This window comes from Taeniopygia guttata, chromosome 4 (assembly GCF_048771995.1).
Source record: "Taeniopygia guttata chromosome 4, bTaeGut7.mat, whole genome shotgun sequence".
In the NCBI taxonomy this organism is placed as follows: Eukaryota; Metazoa; Chordata; class Aves; order Passeriformes; family Estrildidae; genus Taeniopygia; species Taeniopygia guttata.
The window spans coordinates 54,551,651-54,571,668 of NC_133028.1; the positions used below are offsets into that span (position 1 = coordinate 54,551,651).

Below are 20,018 nucleotides of genomic sequence, written 5' to 3' on the forward strand. Positions count from 1 at the left end.
CCAGGTTCTATTTCCATTTATTACAATTAAAACTATATGGTGGCTGCTTCTTTTTGCCACTTTGAGTGCAAAGTTGGTCTGCACCTGGTGCTCAGCTTAGTGCAAGGGTAAGCATGGAGGGGAAATGAAGAGCATTAAAGGAGTTGCCAGAAGCATTAGTGGTTTATGCTGAGTGTCATAATGCTACTCTGGTTTTAGACACAGCTACAGGAAATGTGGAGGAACACAAGCTTAAGGACAGGTGATTTTGACTCCTTTGTTTAAAACAGCTCTTGTGGATGAAGCTTGAAACATGACCCAAGCATGTCCTAAGGTGTCAGAAAAAGCAGAAAACAAAAAGGAATTATAAGCCTAATATACTTAGAGAAAAAAAAAATTACAATACTCTAATGGATTTTGAATGCTGAGACTAGAAATGAGGCAGCAGAGCTACACATTCCACATCCCAGGGCCAGAGGAAAGCCTTGCTCTTCCCCCAGGAGACAGTGCCAATTACTACATTTTTAGCAGCCCCTAGCCATCAGCTAACAGACTGATGCCTCCAGAGCTGGCTTTCTCTCTGGCCTTCTCCTAGTAAGTTACACAAGACTCCTCAAGTCTTTTTACCAGCACACAGCAGCAGTAATAACAGTTCTTCCACCATGAGCAGCTCCTTTAAGATTTCTCAACCAGGGGGGTGGAGGCCCTGGTGAAAGCTGTCAGTGTAGCAGCTTATGTTGGATAAACTCTATTTTACCCTCTCTGCAAGCCCTGCAACTGTTCTGCCTGACCTACTTTCCCTGCTCTTGGTGGCACTGCCATTTATCTTGTGGCAGTACCTCTGCCCTCATGACCAGCAGACCACTGAAGGGTTTTGTTAGTCTTTAGCTCTTTCAGCTTGGAGAAAGCAAGACACAGGTTCTCTGTCCTGCTGCTGTTCCAGAATCCTTCAATCTTCTACAGTCTGTTCAGATGCCAAGGCAAGGATTTACACTGACCTATTCTAAGTAAGCTCTGATTCATCACCTCAATGACAGACTAGAGCAAGAAGGTCCTGCAAGTCATAACTGTCTCTGCCTCAGTAGACTGCTCTGCTATAAAAGCAAGGTAGTAAATTTTACCACAGAACTGGAGGTTTTCAAATTACTTAGAAGAAGCTGATGATCTCAAATGCACATGTCAAATCCCAGGGTACTTCACTTAAAGCTGAAAGGAGCTTGTGGACTGCCAGAAGATTGTGCACAGCCAGCCTGACTCATGGCAAGACCAGATTTGGAGAAAGAACTGTGAATCTGGCATCCTCACACCACCCAGCACGTGGTTCCACCTCACATATTTCAGTTAAGAGCAGTTAGAGAAACGTGCAGACACAAACACACACCAACTGCCTTACAGTGTTGTGGCAGAATGGTGGCAATCACCACACAGGTCAATTTGGTACTCTTTCTGCCACTGTAGCACCCTTTGAAGAGTGGGAAAAAAAGGGAAAAAAACCAAACCTAAGGTATAGAATATTTCCATGTTATTACACTTTGGCTGTCCTCTTCCTCCCCTTCTCTTCTTCCACAACATTCCCTGGGCTTAAGGGTAATGCCCAGTTGCAGAGTTGACCAGGAAATCCCTTCATATTCCTGTATGATTTTGCTTTGCTATCATCTGTTCCGAGAAGAACAAGCTATTTAGTTTGATATCATACCTCAATATTGGCCAGCCTAACCAAAAGGAGCAAAGGGAGGTGTAAGAAGTCTGCACCACCACATAAGCTTGTTCTGGGGACAAGCTCATTTCCCCATGCCTCAGGGGCAAACACTGGGGGCTCAGCCCTAGGGAATGATTCTTCAAATGGGGCAGAGAAATCAAGGGCTCACATTCATATTGCTTTATTTGCACCTTTCAAGCCAGGTACCTGTCTTAGCAGGACTATTTTGTACTTATTCTGTACATACTGGTTACTAGCATCGCTCCCAAGGGCAATCAGCCCACTTAAAATTTAATTCATCCTCTGTAATGAACAACTCCCCACCAAGTCTAGGAAAAACCCCTCAAGCAACAGCAATGAGGACTGAATCTAGGCTTGAACCACTGTACAACCCGTTCTGTACCCTTTACTCACCTGAAGGGCAGCTGAAATCTGCCCTTTTGCACTCTGCCAGCAGCTCTCTGTGCCTTTGCACCACCATTAGGAAGGAAGGGTGCAAGACACAGGGTGGGACCTAAGGTGTCCCTGTCCCTGCAGGAGCAAAGTAACAGGGAAAGCAAACCAGCCAGTGAAGTGATGGGATGTTCAAAGCTATGTAATGGGATACATGGGACATCCTACATACATCTCTCCTGCAGGAGTCAATTTGCTCCCCAAGTGTCCTTGGGTGGAGGGTGACAGCTTGGCCATGGAGGCTCAGTGAACCAGTGAGTGATATCCACCCATGCCTGTGGCTGGTTTGGAATGCAAGTGAATGGAGACCGTCCCACTGACTCACCCTTGGATGGAGGTCTGTCCACATCCGAATCCAAGTGGATTGGTGGGGCAATGTAGGAAACCTGCCCATGGTGAGCCTGCCCTGTGGACAAATAAGTGGTTTAGTTCTGCTGTTTCCTACACAGATCTATCAGGGCTACAATCAAAGAAATAGCGTTTAGATTAAAAACAGGTTTGCAAGTATTTTGTTCCGCATGTTTTTCACAATGAACTTCCATTTGTGGAGGCACCTGGTGACAAGCTGAAACCACTTCCATCTCTCACTTCTTCCTTGCAGACGCAGGTACTCTGGTGAATTTTAGTTACACCTGCTTTACCACTACTACATATACTTTACACCATGGTCCCTTGAAATGTATTCTCTCTCTCTCTCTCTCTCTCTCTATATATATATATATATATGCTATGGAAGAGAACACAATTTCACACAAGCCCATTCAATCTGTTAATCTCACTTTAGGAGGGAAACAAGTGTTCCTATGTCACAGCCATTTTTGATTCCATGGTATGAAGCACAATCCCACCTGTTTGTCCCACCTGCAGGAAACACATATATCATTTTCAGAGCTCAGTATTGCTTTTACATGAGTGGAAGATTTTTTGGTTTCTCAGTTGCTAAAGACTCAATCCTTCTCCAGAAATTTGGAGGTAACTATATCTAGAAATTTCTATTTATAATAAAAACATTTTTTTTTGTAATTCATCTATTTACTGTACCAATTTACAGGGTTGTTAATCTCTTCTTCTAAACATGGAAAGTTAATGACACACAGATTATGATAACATTTAGAGTAACCTTCCCATTTCAAGTAATATTCGTTCTGCAATAAAAGCAGTTGATTCCTCTTAAGAGACACATTCCAAATAATTAATACAGCTCCCTGTTGACACTTGCTGTTGTTGCTCCAAGCAATTTCCAAGCTACCGTCACAGGCAGAGGAGCAGCAGTACAGTCTTCAGGCTTCTTTGTAATGACACCCAGGAATACCACAAGCACAGTATGCTGGTGCACATAATATGTTGAAAACATCTCTTCAGGGAGATAAAATATTAATGAGAAAGAGGAGAGAAAAAAAAAAAAAAAGAAGTGTGTTTGAATGTGCAGGTTATATTTACTGCTTTACACTGAGGATGACTCAGATAATTTGCATTATTAGCCATTGCAAGAACTGGACATAATTCAGGTTTAAAATCTACCGACACATCATAAATTCTGTATTTGCCTTTAAGTGCTTTAACATGGGAAATTTGCTTCAGGCGAACCCATAGCAAACAACAAGTTACTCTGCTTTCCTCTTCTCGTTTACATGTTAAAAACCCATTTGATGTCATTAGTGAGAAAAAGTCATCATTTAATAGCTGCTCGTTTCTGCAGCAGAAACAAGCAGACGGTCTTCTCTCACTCTGAGCTGCTCAATGTGCAGGATGATCAGTGCCCTTATAGCCACAGAACAGTCTCTTCATTTTCTGCATCAAAGATACCACTGAAATGTAAAACAGCTGAGCTTTGCAGGAAACTCTGGAAATCACCTAGCCCAGCTCAAGGGCAGTAAGAGCCCATAGCAAGTGTCCAATCTGATTTCCAAAATCTCTAAGGATGGAGACTCCACAATCTCTCTGGGCATTCTGTACCAGTGCCTTGCCACCCCCACAGGAAAAAAGAAAAATAGAATAGCTTTTCCACTATCTGCCTGTAAGAAGAGCCTGGCTCCATCTTCTTTATTGCCTGTCATCATGTACTTATACACATCAGTAAGATCCCTTGGATAATCTGGTCCACGCTGGATACTCACAGCTTTTCAGCCCATCCCCACAAAGAGATGCTTCAATCCCTTTATCATCATTATGGCCCTTTGCTGGACATGCTCTGGGAACACTGCTGACACATGGTTTTCGGGTTTGTTTTTTTTTTTGTTTGGTTGGGTTTTTTTAAACAACTTGGTCTTCCTGAGAGCAAACCAAGAAAAAAAAATTATTCTGGAGGCTTCAAGGGCTAGGCTGAAGTAAATAAGACACATCCACATTACATGAAAGATTAAAAAACATCTGTGAGTTTGTTTAGACATTCATTACAATTGAGTAATAACTGTGGAAGCTTATTATTGCTTTATTAAGGCTTTTACTGTATATGGAGGAAGCAGTAGCATCAAATGCTCTCTAGTGATAAATGAAACAAGTTGCAGAAAGCTTTTATCTATTTGCTGCTGATGCAAAACAGTACTTCCAGAAAAAAAAAAATCAAACTTCTGTTACTACTGCTACCGTGTACAACTAAAAAAAACCCTAGACTTCTGTTAGATTGCACACTTCTCACAATGCTAATAAATCAAATTTTGGATTTTAATACTTATTCTCCAAAAAAAGCAATGCAAACAATTTTTGTGATTTGTTTTCTGGGCATGAATGCCAGCTCACTTGTTCTTCAGACTCATCAGAGTGTTCAAACTGGAGAAACAAAGGGTCTCCACTGTTACCTTATGAATCTTTTTAATCAATGGAATCACATATTTGCTTTGGTTTAACCATTATTGCCAGTGGTGACCTTTGAGACAATTGAGGGAAGGGAGGTAAGGGGAAGTGTCTGAAGCAAGACTTGGCAATGGCGCTGGTACACAAGCACATGGTCTTCTTGGCTTTAATGGCATTAAAAGTTCTGCCACTCACTCAGTTAAAACCCAAAATTTTACCCAATGTATCTATGAAAGGTTTTGAGATTGGTATCACTGGTACAGCTCAAGTTGATCTCAAATACTGACAGAATAAACTTTCCCAAGTGAGGCCAACTCCCAATCCCTGTGGAGTGAGTTTTGCAGTTTTGCAAGCCCAGCCCTAGGAATGAAGGACTCTCTCTCTTCAGTTCCAGCTGCAGTAGAAAAGCACTTTAAAAAATGGATGTGAGAGCCTAAAAAAAAAAAAAAAATTAAAAAAGGCAGAAACACTCCAACACTCCACACCTGTCTCTCCAGTCCTTCAGCTGTTTTCTCTGCACATTGAGTCTGAGCTGACAGTGGTGCAGGAAGAAGAGAGAAGACTTCTGACAAAATACCAAAGGTCAAGATGTCTCTGTAGCTGAAGGGAAGTTGAGCATGCCTCGTATTGGAACAGCTTGCATGGCCTTCTCCCAATCCCACCCTGCCTATAACCATCTACTCTTTCTGCAGCCAGGTAAAAAGTAAACAGCAATCAAATGTAATCATCAAAGTAATGTTTGATGAAATTTCCAAATTTGCACCTACCAGCTTAGGTTGTGTTCTGTTTCCTTTATCCCTCTTGCCTGCAGAGGCCTGTGCCCATGGCTCCCTGTGAGGGCTGATGCTGGAAGACAGCTGTGGATCATCCCTGACCTGCTTGTCTTGCACCACAATGCAGGGATGCAGGTCTGGCCAACACTGCCTAAATATCAACACCATCTTGGGTGAGACAGGGCAAACAGAGGTGTGGCACAGGTAGCCAGCAGTCTTCATAGCAGCCAGGCCACCTGCGTGTGCTGTGACAATGTGAAAAAAACCCCATGTTTGGTAGAAACAATTTTGGGAGCAACAATATGGATATGACCTTGAAAGTCTATCTGGTGACATGCCTTCCTCGGGTAGAGGAAATGAGAAAGATGTTTGTGAATTAGAAAAAGTGCTTGACTGGCCATTATTTTCAGGTCTGACACATGAGAGATACAACGCATTTTAAAAGGCCAATAACTTAGAAGAACAAAGATAATGTTTTGTGAAGACTGAAGGAAACATAATAGCTTGGCCTAAGGGATTTTTTCTTTACCATTTTTTAAAAAAAGGAATCTGGATGCTCATAGACAGAAAATAAACATCCACACATCTTCAAAAATCTGCCCCTAAGTGATGTAGTCACCTACAGATGCAATAATATAAAACTACAGAAAAAATCTGCAAATGCATGGACTAACCAAGAAAAGTAGCAACAAAGAATTCTCATGTGTGTATCTATTAAAACCACTTCCTCCTGATCCTTTTTGGAAGCATACCCACTGTTTGTAGCACCTGAGAGGGAAGGCCTTCCTCCTATCCTGGGCCAAATTTCCAGTGCTGGTGAAATTTGATTTTTCTCGAGTACAATGCATACTGTCATGTGTGCACTTGGGAAACATTTCTGCCTGACCCCTGCTCACTTTCTACCTGAGATTTTCCATCACAGAAAAACTGAACAGAAAACATAAGACTGAATGATTCAAACCCCAAAAAACAAAGGACAAAAATCACCAAAATTTGCCAGGCGAAAAATAAAGCTTTTTAGAACATTTGATGCCTTGTCTTCTAAAAGCCCTGGTGATGCCATGGAGATAACCACAGTCACCTGAATGAATGGCTCTCCCTTTTCCCTGCTGCTCCTTTGCTCAGTGCCCATGGTGGGTATTGACAGTTGTGCAGCAGAATTGCAGTTCTGCCCCACACCTGACTCAGATCCAGCAGCAAAAGTGAGAATCCACCAGGAGATACATTGTTTTTAAACAAACATGCTTCAGACTCTTTGTTCTCATGGGATGAGAGTCCCTTTTCTTTGCTGTCCTTACCCAGAGATGATCACTGCAACACATTTTTTTGCTGTCATGTCAGATTACTCTGATTTCCACCCATTTTCCAGCCTGTTTCAGTATTCTTTTGTCTTCCACCTGTTCACCAGTTCCCAAGATCCTTTTTAGACAACCTAGTCAGCATTTCATGCAGAGGATTTAATGTAATTTCGTGCTGGTATCTCTGATGACCCGTGTTCCCTGGTACTGCTTTTCCTAAACCCCCTCTTCTCTGCACCTCTGAATGCAGGCACCTCCATGGATTTAATCCCTCATCTATTTAATCCCTCATTTCCTTGGATCATCAATTAGGTAATACCCATGGAACCACACATCCATTCCTGAGCCTTTGATTTCAGTTCTTCACTTTTTTTTTTTTTTTTTTTTTTTTTTTTTTTTTTTTTCCTAATAACAACAGGATGGACACATACTAGGTATGCAAAATACATATTCTGAAGAAAAGTCTTGGAAAACATAATGACAATTTTACTAATATCTCTACAGGTAAAATATTCTTTACATGCTGTGGCTTTTTTTTCTCCATGTAACTGAAAATAGTAATTTTTAAAAGCAGTCTAGTTTGTCTGTGATGATCTGATATATAAAATACAACATTACTTTTTGGGCACATTTATGTAATTCTGTAAATGTTAACATGATTTTTTCAAAAAATCCAATTTACTATCTAGCAAAGGACTACATACACTTTGTTGGAGTGCAGCTTCTAGGATCATCACTCTCATCCTCTTTCATTTTCAAAACTAGTTAATTTTTTTCCTGTCCTTTTTCCTCCCCTCTTTTTGAATTCCATAATACGTAGGCATATATAAAAACATATTAAAAGAGAAATTAAAAAGCTGGTGGGCTTGTTAACAAACTCTTTTGACGTGCCATTAAACAAATTAAATTCAGACCTATTTCTCTGCATATATTCAGACTTCTGGCAGCCTTTTTGTCTGCCTTTCATTTATAAAACATCCTTCCCTCACTGCCCACCCTTTTCCATTTTGCATTAAAAGCTTTCTTTTTATATAAAGCTTTTATAAAGCCATTCTCGTCCTCAGACATGTCAGAGTTAGCACAGATTCTGTCCACTACTTCATTTATTCACGGCCGTTTATGGAGTCTCTCTCTTTCATCTCTCAATGCCCTTTTAACTCCTTAGGGTAGCAGCAACTCATGCTCTCCCTCTTCTTCCCTTGCTCCCCACGGTCATTTCCGTGTGCTTCCCTCGAAGCTGTGGATGCTTCTGAGTACAAGAAAACCTCTCTTTTCCAAGAGGAACTCTCTGACTACATTATCTCTGCTCCCTTGCCATTTTGCCTCTTGCATTTCATACCAGGAACTGTCTCAAGCTCAGAGGCACCGCAGCAGGACAGAGAAGGTTACCTGCACTGTGGCTTCCATGAGGGACAGCTGGCTCCTGGTCACGTCTGCCTGCTGAAAACAGAGAGCACCAACACCAGAAGCCTCAATGGGCTATGGCTGAGCTTCCCCAGTACTAAAGCAAACTCCAGGCTCAGTCAAGGCAGCTGGCAAATGCAAAGAAGACCTTGGAGGCGAGGAAGGAAGGTCAAAGAATGTGAGGAAAGGGGTAAACTGGGGAGATGTTTGACTAAGTCCCTGCCACACGTGCATCTCATGCTTTAGAGTAAGTGTAAATCCAAAAGCAGCATCTGACAGCACGCCTGCATGAGCAGAGGTTGGCCTAGACTTTTCTGAGGTAGTACTATTCCTTTTTTTAATTTGTCACAACAAACAGCCCCAACCATGAGAGAAGAAGGACATCAAAATTACCCTTTTTGATGACCAAGCTGTCCCTCATGTGACAGCCATTACCTGAGAGCACCAAGGCTAGGTTTGAGCTACAGGAAAAAAATAATGCCAAAAATAATGCCAAAGCAATGGGCTAAAACCTGAATATTATAGCAGGTAAAGCAACTGGAAGCTTTTCACTAGTGGCAGATGTGTATTTTCCAAGAAGTATTTAGGACACAGAAACTCATGATACAGCTGAAGTCAGAAGTGAATGAGCCTTCATAAAGTCACACAAAGATTCCTCATTTTGATGTGCAATCATCACATCATAATTTGCTTTTAGGTGAACCTCATCCTTCTGTTAAGAACTTTAAAACATTTGAATTTAGCAGCACCTTGGCTCCAGTGAAGCTCTGCATCCTGCACTGCATATCCCAAAATCTACACCGTGAGAGGTTATGAGAGCCAGGTATAAAGGCTGGGAGAGAAGAACAACTAAAAAACCTGGGAAATATTTTACACGTGCCATGATAATTAAACTGTGTTAAAGACCTCCTGTCTTCCCTGTCCCATTGCCATATGGCAGCACATGCAGGAAGGTTGCATCCAGGCCTGGCTTTCCCCAGTGCCCAAACAGAGACCTGACCTCCAGGGCTGAACACATTTTTTAGCTCATCTCCTCACAGGCTTGCTCAGCAGGCTAAAGAAACTGACACATTGAATTTTTCTTCCCCTCCCAGATGTACTTGCTCTGCTATGAAATATGATTTATCAGCCACCTGCACTGAAAAACATGGGAGAGGAGGAGGAGGATTTTGGTGCAGAGGAAACAGAGGGATTTGGAGCAATGCAATCCTCACAGCCCTGGAGCAGATGACAAATATTGGTCACAAACCACCCAGAGCAGGTTTAGCAATGGCAACTACAGCAAAACCCAGCGAGATTTTTTAGCCACATCTCAGATATTGAATCTGATATGAAGAGCTCTGTGCCAGCTCCTGCTGTCCGTACTCTGTTCTTGCTCCAAAAGTCAAACAGGATGTTTCCAACCTCCTTAGTGGGTCAAGCCCAGCCTCTTCTGGCTCAGGTATGCCCGAAAAGACTCAGGATGGAGAAGTTTAGGGAAAACCCAGCCAAAGGCATCCAGTCTATCTCCTGCAGAGGCAAACTCATTCCTTATACTGCTTTGACAGGTATCTCCTTGGGGCTGTTCACCTTACACTATCAGATACTGAGCAGCAGATCTCATAATCAGAAGATTTTGCTTTAGTTTTCCCTTTCTTTGGGGGGAAGGAATATTGCTGACTAGTTTTTTTTTTTCCCTCATCTCTTTTGGCTGGGTGCAGCTCTTAAGTAAGGCTGAAGCCTTGTGTTAGAGCTGAACCATTTCACAGTGCTCTCCTTTCCCCTGTGGCATGGCCAGGCATTCCCATCTCCTCTCTTGGCGCAGACCTGGCAATTAAAGCAAGCACAGAGCGAGGTAGAGCTGATCTGATGGAAAATGCCCCACTGAAAAAAATAATTACTAGTTTTCCACTGGCTCAATGAGCAGAACCAATTCAGGAGGCTGTGGCAGCAGTGCCAGTTCTGAAGCAAAGGAAAGGGCAAGAACAAAAGAGCCAGGGCTGGGATGGGGACAGATATCAGTTTAACCATAACATAAAGCCACACCTGGGAACAGTAGTGGCATTGTATCTGGACAACCCCTCCACTCCCACACCAGACTATCTCCTTGCCCCAGGGAGACTCCACCAATTGCAACGTTCCTTCACTGCCTTTCAGACAGCTTTAAATTCACCTGCCAGCATAATTTAAAGAGCAACTCCAGGTCAAGGGGTTTAATGAAGGCCAAATGTGTTACAGCACACAACTCCTCACAGGCAGAACATGGGACACAGCCCCATCATTCTCTTACTTTTGCCACTCTTGTTCATGCAGAAAGGGGAGCAGTGGAGTACAAGAAGAAATCAGGCTCTAGCTCTTGCCATGCTGAGCTTAAATTTCCGTGGTAAAGCATCCAGGGGGTTTGTCAGAGAAATCAGCTGAGATGCTGGCTTATGAGGTAGGAAACGTGTCCGGAGCAGACAGGTAGATCTGTGAGTCACCAGCCTGGAGATAGTAATTGAAGTGTCTCGTGATTTCAGATACTGTGTGATGTGATCCAAGAATTTGTCACTCTCCCCTGCCTCCATTTGTGATAGCCTACAGCAGATGTCCCCTCCAATTTTGTCTTTATTTTCCAACATTTATATCTCTGCATGCGTAGCACTACCTCCATTTCCACCTTGTTCCTCCCCAGTACAGCCTGTACTTCTGCTGTGAGCCCCCATTTCAACACAGGCCTGATTCCCTGCCTCTCAACCTGCATTCTCCTGTCCAGGTTCATCAGCTCCATCTTCCATTGCTATGTGGCCAATACACCATGCAAACCTTAAATCTTATCTCCCATGGGCTTCTGTGACTATTCCTGACTGCCACTGCAGCCCAGAAAAGGCTGTCAGACAACAAAGCATAAAAGCATCTTCTTCATTACAGGTATTCTTAATCAACTGCTCTCATTAAGGAACGGCAAAGATGACTAATCTGCTTTTCCTGTTGGTCAGTGCACCCTAACTGCATTAATCCCTTCTTTAGTGATCAGGAGCCCTGAGACAGGCAGTGCTGCCTGCCTGGCTCTGCATTCCTGCCTGCTCAGCAATGCCAAGCCTCAGCAGTGGTGCAGCAGGACACTGCAAGAGGGGACAGACTCCATCTCAAAGGGAGTGATCAAGCAGCAAACGAGATTAACATGACATGATTTGATGAAGAAATGAAACAAGAGTGGGTATTATGCTCTGTGACCTAAAAGAACAGGAATCTAAGCCATCTTGTCTTTCCTTCTTTTTTTTTTTTCTTCTTTCTTATCTTTCAAGATACTATAAGGTATTTCTCAGCATGAAGGACATGACTGCCCGTAGAGAGATTTTGACAACTCCCCTCTGAGTGCTAAAATGCTGTCAGCTGAAAAACTGAGCTGTTTGGGCAAATTGATACAACTCTGACAGACTTCCTCTCTGTTTTCATGTTTTCTCTCTCAATCAAAAGCCTCCTAAAGAATCCATGTTTTCAGTTCAATTTCAGGGAAAGGAGGAGAAGAGGGGAGATAGTCTGCTTTTGCTACCACTGTTCATCATTAACCTAGCTGGATGGAGAAACGTGAGAGGAGGAGGAAGGTCTCAGAAGTCTCTTTCATCTCCCCATTGCACACAGATACAGGGTCTGAACACAACAGTTTCCCTAATTCACATATACAGTAACTTCATATGGACTTTCTGACTGCCATTGAGGACAGAGTCAATACAGTTTGGGTGCAGACACAAACAGCACAGGAAGCTGAGCTTATAGACCTGAGTTTATCTCCAATGCCAGTAACAGGCAAACACCTGGATCAGCCCTCCAAAGAAAGCCTTACTGTTTTGTTTTTTTTTTTTTTTAATAATCATTAGGAATCATTTTCCCCTTCCTCAGCCCAAAAAAATGAAATCAAAACATTTTTAAACCTTGTCCCTAGCTGTGAATATATCTGTAACCTTTCTGCATCAGTGACAATTCTAAATACAATTTTTGATGGCCAAATCCTGGGAGCACTCTTACCACTTTATAGCAAAGATTAAACATGCTCCTGTCACAGTCACTAAAAGAGCATCTCTTTCTATCACCTCAGTTGGGAACTCCAGAAATCTCCAGTCCTCTAAAGTGAAGCAATGCCAAGCAGCCCAGAATTGCTTTGCAAAGACAATTTGGTGCTTTGTTGTTTCTGCACTCTTTTCACCTTTGCATATAACAGTTTTATAACTTGGTGGCTGCTGTTATGCTTATAGGGTCTTTCTCCAGTTTTTTGAACTAAGTATCAAAACATTGTGATGTTCATTTTTCTTTTTTACCCATCCAAGGAAACCCATGCTTAATGTGAACAATTTTCTTTTTTCTTAAGGCCTGTGAAACAGAATTACTGGTTTATAGAATCAAAGAGATTTGAAGTCTGTAGCTTATGAATTTTACTTCTGGTAAAGTCAACTATGGACTTTATAAACTTTATTGTCTCCCTTTTCATTCCTTCATGAAGTCAGGAATGACATAGAAGATTTTACTGTCTGTTCCTTTCATGCTGTCATTCTACACTTACTTATTTCCTCATGGCCAGGGAAGAAGAAGTTTGCAATGGGTCAGAAACTGCAACAGCTCACAGACTTCTGAATAACTATGCACAGACCGTAAGTTCATATAGCCAACATCTACAAACCAGATGTTTCATACAAGATCAAATATAATTTTTTAGCATCAGATATTCTGTATTTGGGACCTGCATTCCTTAAGGCCCTTCAAGCATGTCTCGGGATTATTCTTATCTTAGTTTCCATGGTGTTACTGTAGGCCGTTGGATGACAGTTTTGATTATAAGTTTGCACACTGCCTAGAACAATAAGCTCCTGATTGGTACTCCTTGAATAATGCAAATCAATTCTCGCCTGAGCCTCCCTCGCCCTGTATGAATCATGCTGGATGTCTGCCTTCTGCAAGGGCAGCAGACAGGTCTGCTGGGGCACTGCTCTGTCTGCCAGCACTGGGAAAGGGTCCCGAGGCACTGCCAAATTTCCTGATCCCAAGATTCTAGCTGCATACGTGCAGGGGAAGAGGCTGTTACACCACATCACTTCTGATGTGCCTGTAAGACCACCCAAAAGACTACAGGAAACATACAGCATGACAAAATGAGACCACAGAGTCTGAAAAGTACACCCAAAAGGCTGTGTGTTTCAGCCAAGTTGAAAACTCTTTCAGCTTGTTCTGCTTCAGGCTCCTGTTCTTTGCAGTATAATATGCTGCTATAAACCTAATAGCTTTAATTTATTTTCCTTTACAACAGACAATACTCAAATTGTCCTTAGTCATACATTCTATCGCCTCTGAAACACAATCCCCAATATCTCAATGCAAGAGAAATATTGTCTTCCCTTTAGACTACAACCCTTTAGTTGCTTTAATTAATGTACAGATTTACATATTTGCCACCACTTCAAGTTAAACTTCCACTCACAGGCTAACCCTTAACTTTGTATTTAAGTTTCTTGAATAATCTCTTTACTGAAGAACTGACAAATGCAAGCTTCAATTATCTGGGCAATCTGGCCTCTTAGCAGGGACATGAAGCTGTTTCTTCATCCTATTGTGATGTAAGCAAGAAAGGAAGAACACCTGTATTTCTGATTAGGCATCTGACCTATGTGGGATTCTAACTTCTACAGAATTATCTTCACACTGAGTCTCAGTAATGACCACCTCATTGTTTAGGAGCCCAGGATAGATACGTGCGCTTTTTTATCTGGATCAGAGAAAGGATAGAACAACCCTGTTTAATCCTTCTTTTGTAGGGTTATATCTAACCACACTCAGCGGCTTTGGGGACACTCAGAGGGAGGTATGATTTCTGGGTTGGCATCTTGGGATTGAATGCAGTATAAGTAATATCAGCCATTCCAGCTCTGATTGACATGATAGTTTCAAGTAACATTGGTCGAATGGCTTGGTGACTGCTACAGCAAGAACTGTGTGTACATAAACATCTGATAAAAGAATATTTTGCTTTCAGTAACTTTCATTACAAACTAGCCCACTTGCTGCAGAGGGATTATTATGCAGCATAATCTGCTTAAAGAAAAGAAACAGAAGAAATAAAGACAGAAAATTTCCAATGTGGAAGTACTTGTGACCCCACCATGGCAGTGGCACCTTCAAAACAGTATAAATTCAGCTTTCTAAATCTAGCTCTAAGTCCTCAAGCAAGCCAGCTGAATACTGGGCAAGCCTCAGCCAAAAGTTCACCTCCCTTCCACAGCCCCTGCGGATGGAGGAGAACGCCACTGACAAAGGTGGCCGTGCTGCTCCCTGTGCCAGTCTGCCCTTTCAAAGTATGTTAAAGCTCCTTGGCACAGGTGACTTCTTTGTGCAGGAGTTCAAGCTTTCATTGTGCTTTCCCTTCAGGGATGTCCTAATTAGAGATGGGTTCTCCTTCTCAAGTTACTGGATTTAAGGAATCAAGCTGTTGTTATTTCCAGGCAAATTAAACAGGAGCAAAGATAGACAGGGGGGAGGAATAGAGGGGGGAAAAAGGCCCCAGGGGGTGGGGAGGTCGCAGGGAAGAAAGGGAGCCATACCCTGATGCATCCATAAAAAGGACAAGAACACGTTCACAGCAGGTTGGCGACCTTGGCATCCAATCCTGTGTCCCTATGGTTAGGGAGGAAGTCCTCTGAAAGCTTTTCCTTTGCAAGACACCAGACAAAATTCTCCAATTAGTTTATAAAGATGAGAAGCCAGATTGAAAGCTGTCTGTTATTTGACACAAAGGTGGCTTTCTGCTCAGGATAAGCAGAAGTTTAGAAAACACTGAAAGATTTTCATTAAGGTGTGGGAACAAAAGAAGAAAGAAAAAGTGGAGGGAAACGAAGTATCTGTGCTGTGGATTGAGGGCAAATACCAACACTTTCTGCTTCATAAAATGGATGAACAGGGCTGCTGGTTGTCCCCAGGTACCCAGTCAAGCTGATTACAAAGGTTACAAATGACTGGAACAAGCTTAGAACACCCAGGACAGCTAATGGGAAAAAAAAACCCAAAAAATGACCAAACGAACAACAAAAAAAACCACCACCTGTGAAAAAGCCTCATTTTTCAGATGTTTAAAATGACATTCCTCAAAAGTCAGTGCTGGGAAGACATTTCACGTTCAATCGCAGGCATGTACAAGTCAGGAGCGGCACCCCAAAATTCTGTGATTACATCCTAGGACTTCTAAACCAAAGGAAAATAAAACCCACAAGAAATAATAAATATTACAGATTTAGGCTTTTCTTTGCCGTGCCTCAAAGTCTTCAGGATCTATAATTTAAAGCTTCTCTTTCCACTTAAAAATGCAAGATGACTTTTATACTTCTTATCACAACTGAAAATCCTGTGATCACAGAGATCCTGGATAAACCATACCTGAGCTCAACAATGCAGTCAGTCACTAGTGCTGACAGCCCTGAAGTTACACTTCAGAGAACAAATTGTAGAGCTGTCTCTGTGGAAATTTGTGTATTCTGGAGGGTATTTAGAAAATGAAAGCAGAACACATTCCCAAAAGCCCAAACTCCCGGTGGTGATCTGGTAACGAAGTCGGGCTGTTGGACTTGGCATTGGAGTGGATGAACACTTGTGTGCTGTGTCCTACCAGCTATGCTGGGATAACCTCTCAAGGCAGTTAGTGATGAGTTGGGCATGGGAACATCACTGCACAGCCACAGCAGCTGGGCAGCTGCAGTGTGCTGGGATTCATGGCACCTGAACCAGAGCCAGACGTTTTATAAGAGAATTGCAATGTGGCATGGTGTGCCCAGGACACACACACAGAGCTGCTGAGACAGCTTGAGGTGTTCAGCAGGAGAAATCATATTTGAAACGGTGAGTCAGGTTTTGATGAAACTGGCAATTAAGCGAGCAAGGAGCAGCATGCCCTGCGGCTGCAGAGATGACAAAAGACCAATTCCTTTGGTGGTGCAAATGGCTGCAACTTTGCAGCCTTCAGCAGGGCTGCTCTTCTCCATGTGGAGCCAGCCCTCTCCAGCCTCAGACAGAACTGTGATATAAATAGTAGTGACCTGCATTCAGCTGGGAAGAAGCCGTGGTGCAGGGAGGCAAAACCCGACACTTTACAGGGGTTTGCAACACAGCAATGAGCCAGCAGCAGCACCCATCTTCTATGGTGGCTTCCTCTCTCAAGCTGGTGGTGGCCTCTTTTACTCTTTTACTTTTACTCTTTTACTTTTGGCAGCTGGGCCAAAAGGTGGCCAAACAGATACCTGGTGCTACCCTCTGCCCACCAGAAGCTGGCAAGGGTCTTCAAGCCTGTTTATAAAGTTTAGCCCATTTGTGATCAGAAGCTTTTCTGAACTAATATAATACTTTTCAGTGAAATCATGCATCTTACATTTTCAGTGGGCACAGGACAAAGGAGAACTTTGCAATTCTGTTATAATCTCCCCAAGTCAATGATCATCTACCAAAATTTCACCAGATGAAGAACTTAGACCATTTTAGGTCAGCAGTCCTGCTGCTCAAACTTTAGCTAAGAAAATTGTCAAAGGCAAATTAATACATTGGAAAGATCAGAACTGATCAGTATGTTTAACCAAAGGATAAGCTGCTGACAGTAATTGTGTAGTCAAACTTTGATATCAACAAAAACTTTGTGCTCTGGTCCACATCTAGTTGCAGACTAAAGGTCCAGAATTCAATTTCAAATACTATGAATGCAGCACTAACATGCACAGAGAAATGCAGGTGATAACCTTACTGTGGGATACAATGAAACGAGAAAATATCATGACTGAAGATGACTTAGATGACTGGGTAACAGCAAGCATCCAAGCACTCAGGTGAGACTGCGGTTGGAAGAGGAGGCCCCCACGATATGAAGTGGAAAAGCAAACTCTCAGAATGGCAGAAAATTCAGAAAGAAATTCAGCCCAGCTCAAGAAGATGCAGGGCCTGGATCTATTCCTGCCTCTTATTCAGAGAGATACCCTGGAAAGGCACCAAGGGTGATTTTTAACTGAAGTCCTCTGTGCTTAGCTCTCACAAAAAAAAGGCTGTACACTAACAGTTAACTCCACTGGCCACCTCTCTGTCATCCCTCTACCCCTGGCATGTGACATTTTCCTGTGTGTTTCAGCTCCCTTAGCTGGTTTGTTCTTAGCACCCGACCATCAGAAAACCTGGCACATGCTAAATGCCTACTAAATGCCAACCCCTCCATTCCAGCCAGGAGCTGAATCTCAGCCCGAGCATCTAGCAACACAAATGAAACACAGACCTTCATCTCAGCAGATAAATAAACACTGGGCAATCCTAGTTAACTCTGGCTTATCAAACACAGCCAGGGTGAAGCACAGAGATCTGCTCCCTGTGCACAGCTAAGGCACTGATTTTTATATAGACACATACATCACCACCGGGCAGAGTTACAAAACGTATCCTAACATGAGATTTATGAAGATAAAATGCTCCCTCCCAGAATTTCAAATAAGTAAATCACCCAGTAATTTGCTTGGCACACTCGCTCCTTTTTCTCCCAAGGCAAAATGCAGGATGTGTGATTCATCTTGCTACCCGGTCAGCAAACCGAAGACTCTTTGGGCAGTTCAGCAAGCACTGCCTCATCTTTCCAAAATTTCCTACTTGCAGAAGAAAGTTATGAGCTATGAGAAACATAGTTTCATGCATGAAACAGACATGATATAGCCATATGGATAGCTAGAAAAGCAGGGAATATCCCTAGTTACATCCCCTCTAGGTAGATAATCTATAGTTTCCCTGCTCTGTCTAAAAATGCAACGAGTCAAGGATACAAGGATCAAATCAACAGCACATTCTTCTGGAATGGCTGAGGGGCCATAACATCAGTCCAGACCAGAAAAATAACAGGTCAGAAAAACATGCTCACCAAAGGAAATTATGATGTGCAAGGATCTATTTTTATTATAACCTGGAAGAAAAGACTGAAATTTATAAAGGATTGTGACTGTCACACAGTATTGACTCAAAGGCCATCAAAAGTTTCATTTCCTTAGAACTGATTTCTTTTCTTCCCCCTTGGGTAATACTAAAACGTTTTATATTTAAATGTACAGTTTTCTACATCTAATCCCCAGGGTGGTATAAAAAACCTTCAACCTTGATAGAGGAGGTTGAGAGCAGCAATGCCCCAGCTATTGCCACCTGGCCAACTCCTTTCCAGTCTGCAAAAATCTGTCTCTGAATTTCCATCAGGCTGATGCTCTTTCCTTTTAAAAACCATGTGTGTACTTGGAAACATCAGAGGCTGCAAATTACTGCCTAACAAATTCAGACAGTCTAGCTGTGTCAGAGTTAGAACTGAGTCTTTGCTTCTCTAAAAACTACAGGAATATTTGCCTAATTCTGGGACCTCTACATTCCCTCACAATCTTGCTGCCCCTCTCTGGTCTGGTCTAGGCTTTTTTCCTCTCCTGCTAAGCTTGGTATTGGCTAGCTGATGCTGTCTGACAGAGCCAAGGACCTTCACTGCTCTGCCAAAGCTCAAGTAGTCTTGCCTAGAAAAGAGGATCTATCAGAAAATAGCTAAAGGGATAGAAATATATCAATTCCTTATATTGCATTTGGAGTGATGTGCAAAATCAAATTAATTAGGCCTGCATAATATCTTGATGTCTTGAGTCAGGGAAGCCTATCAAATGTTTATATCTATGTGAATTGCCTGGGACAGCTTCATCCAAGGAGAAAAAAACCCTCCTCCATCCCTGTCTTCTGTGAGAACAAATGTGTATTTAGCATGAAAATCCTACTTTTTCAAATATATCTCATCAACACACAAGTATCTATCTATACACCTAAAGTGTGCACAGCACTATTGTCAAAAGTGCTCCCTGTAGCAGTAGCTTCACACAAGTCTGCACTCAATGTTTGATTTCAGATACAAGATGAACAGCAAATAGACCTAAATAAACATCTCAGAGATGCAGGCATGGCTTTTACCAAGTCAGCAGCCACAGGCCCTCCAGATGCCTGAGAACCTCCCCATAAAAGTGAGGCAAGGTTTTTCTGGGGAAGAGTTGCTGCCTGCGGACATGGCCGCTGACTTGAAGTTGGCCTTTTAATCTGCTAAACTTGACGAACACGGCTAACCTTGACCTGGAAGCCCATGCTAAAAGGCATTAGTGTTTTTCAATAGGTCATGAAACCAGGTATATAAAAATCCAGGTAGATAAGACCAACTTTTTCTTTAATGCTCTGGAATTGCCAAAAATATTTTCTTTTTTAATAATGGGATCCAGTTTTCGGGCATTCAGTACAACAAATTTTATGTTGCTAATAAACACATTTGTCTAATGAATATCTCTTGGTAAGCTTGCCTGTAATTCAGGAAACCCAAGTGTAGCCAAGATAAAAATATGCACATACTAAAAGCTCAAATTGAAGAGAAAAAAAAAATCAATTCAAAGTTAAATTACCCATTTTAAATTTCGTATAAAGGCTACTAGAAATACTGAGCTCTTGAACTTCAATTAATCTCTAGCAATTAAGCCAGAAGGGAAAAAGATTCTTCAGAGTATCAGGAAGAGGGAAGGAAAAAAAAAAAAAAAAAAAAAAAAAAAAAAAAAAAAAAAAGGGAAAAAAAAGCTTCAAAGAGCTCATATCAGCTTTGGT

At 42.2% G+C, this 20,018-nt stretch overlaps 1 protein-coding gene across 33 annotated transcripts in view; it reads right to left on the reverse strand.

The window, feature by feature from the left end:
* ADGRL3 (adhesion G protein-coupled receptor L3) overlaps window positions 1-20,018 on the reverse strand; it is a 490,266-nt gene that overhangs the window by 141,633 nt on the left and 328,615 nt on the right. For 32 of the 33 annotated variants that reach the window (XR_012055755.1, XR_005980340.2, XM_030271767.4 and 29 more), the window contains one exon: window positions 2,457-2,537. The exons of the other annotated variant lie outside the window; for it this stretch is intronic. Coding sequence is in view for 30 of the 32 variants with exons in the window: in XM_030271767.4 (XP_030127627.4) it covers window positions 2,457-2,537 (81 nt within the window). In the remaining 2 variants the exon portion in view is untranslated. The remainder of the gene's footprint in view (window positions 1-2,456; window positions 2,538-20,018) is intronic. 33 annotated transcript variants of the gene reach the window in all.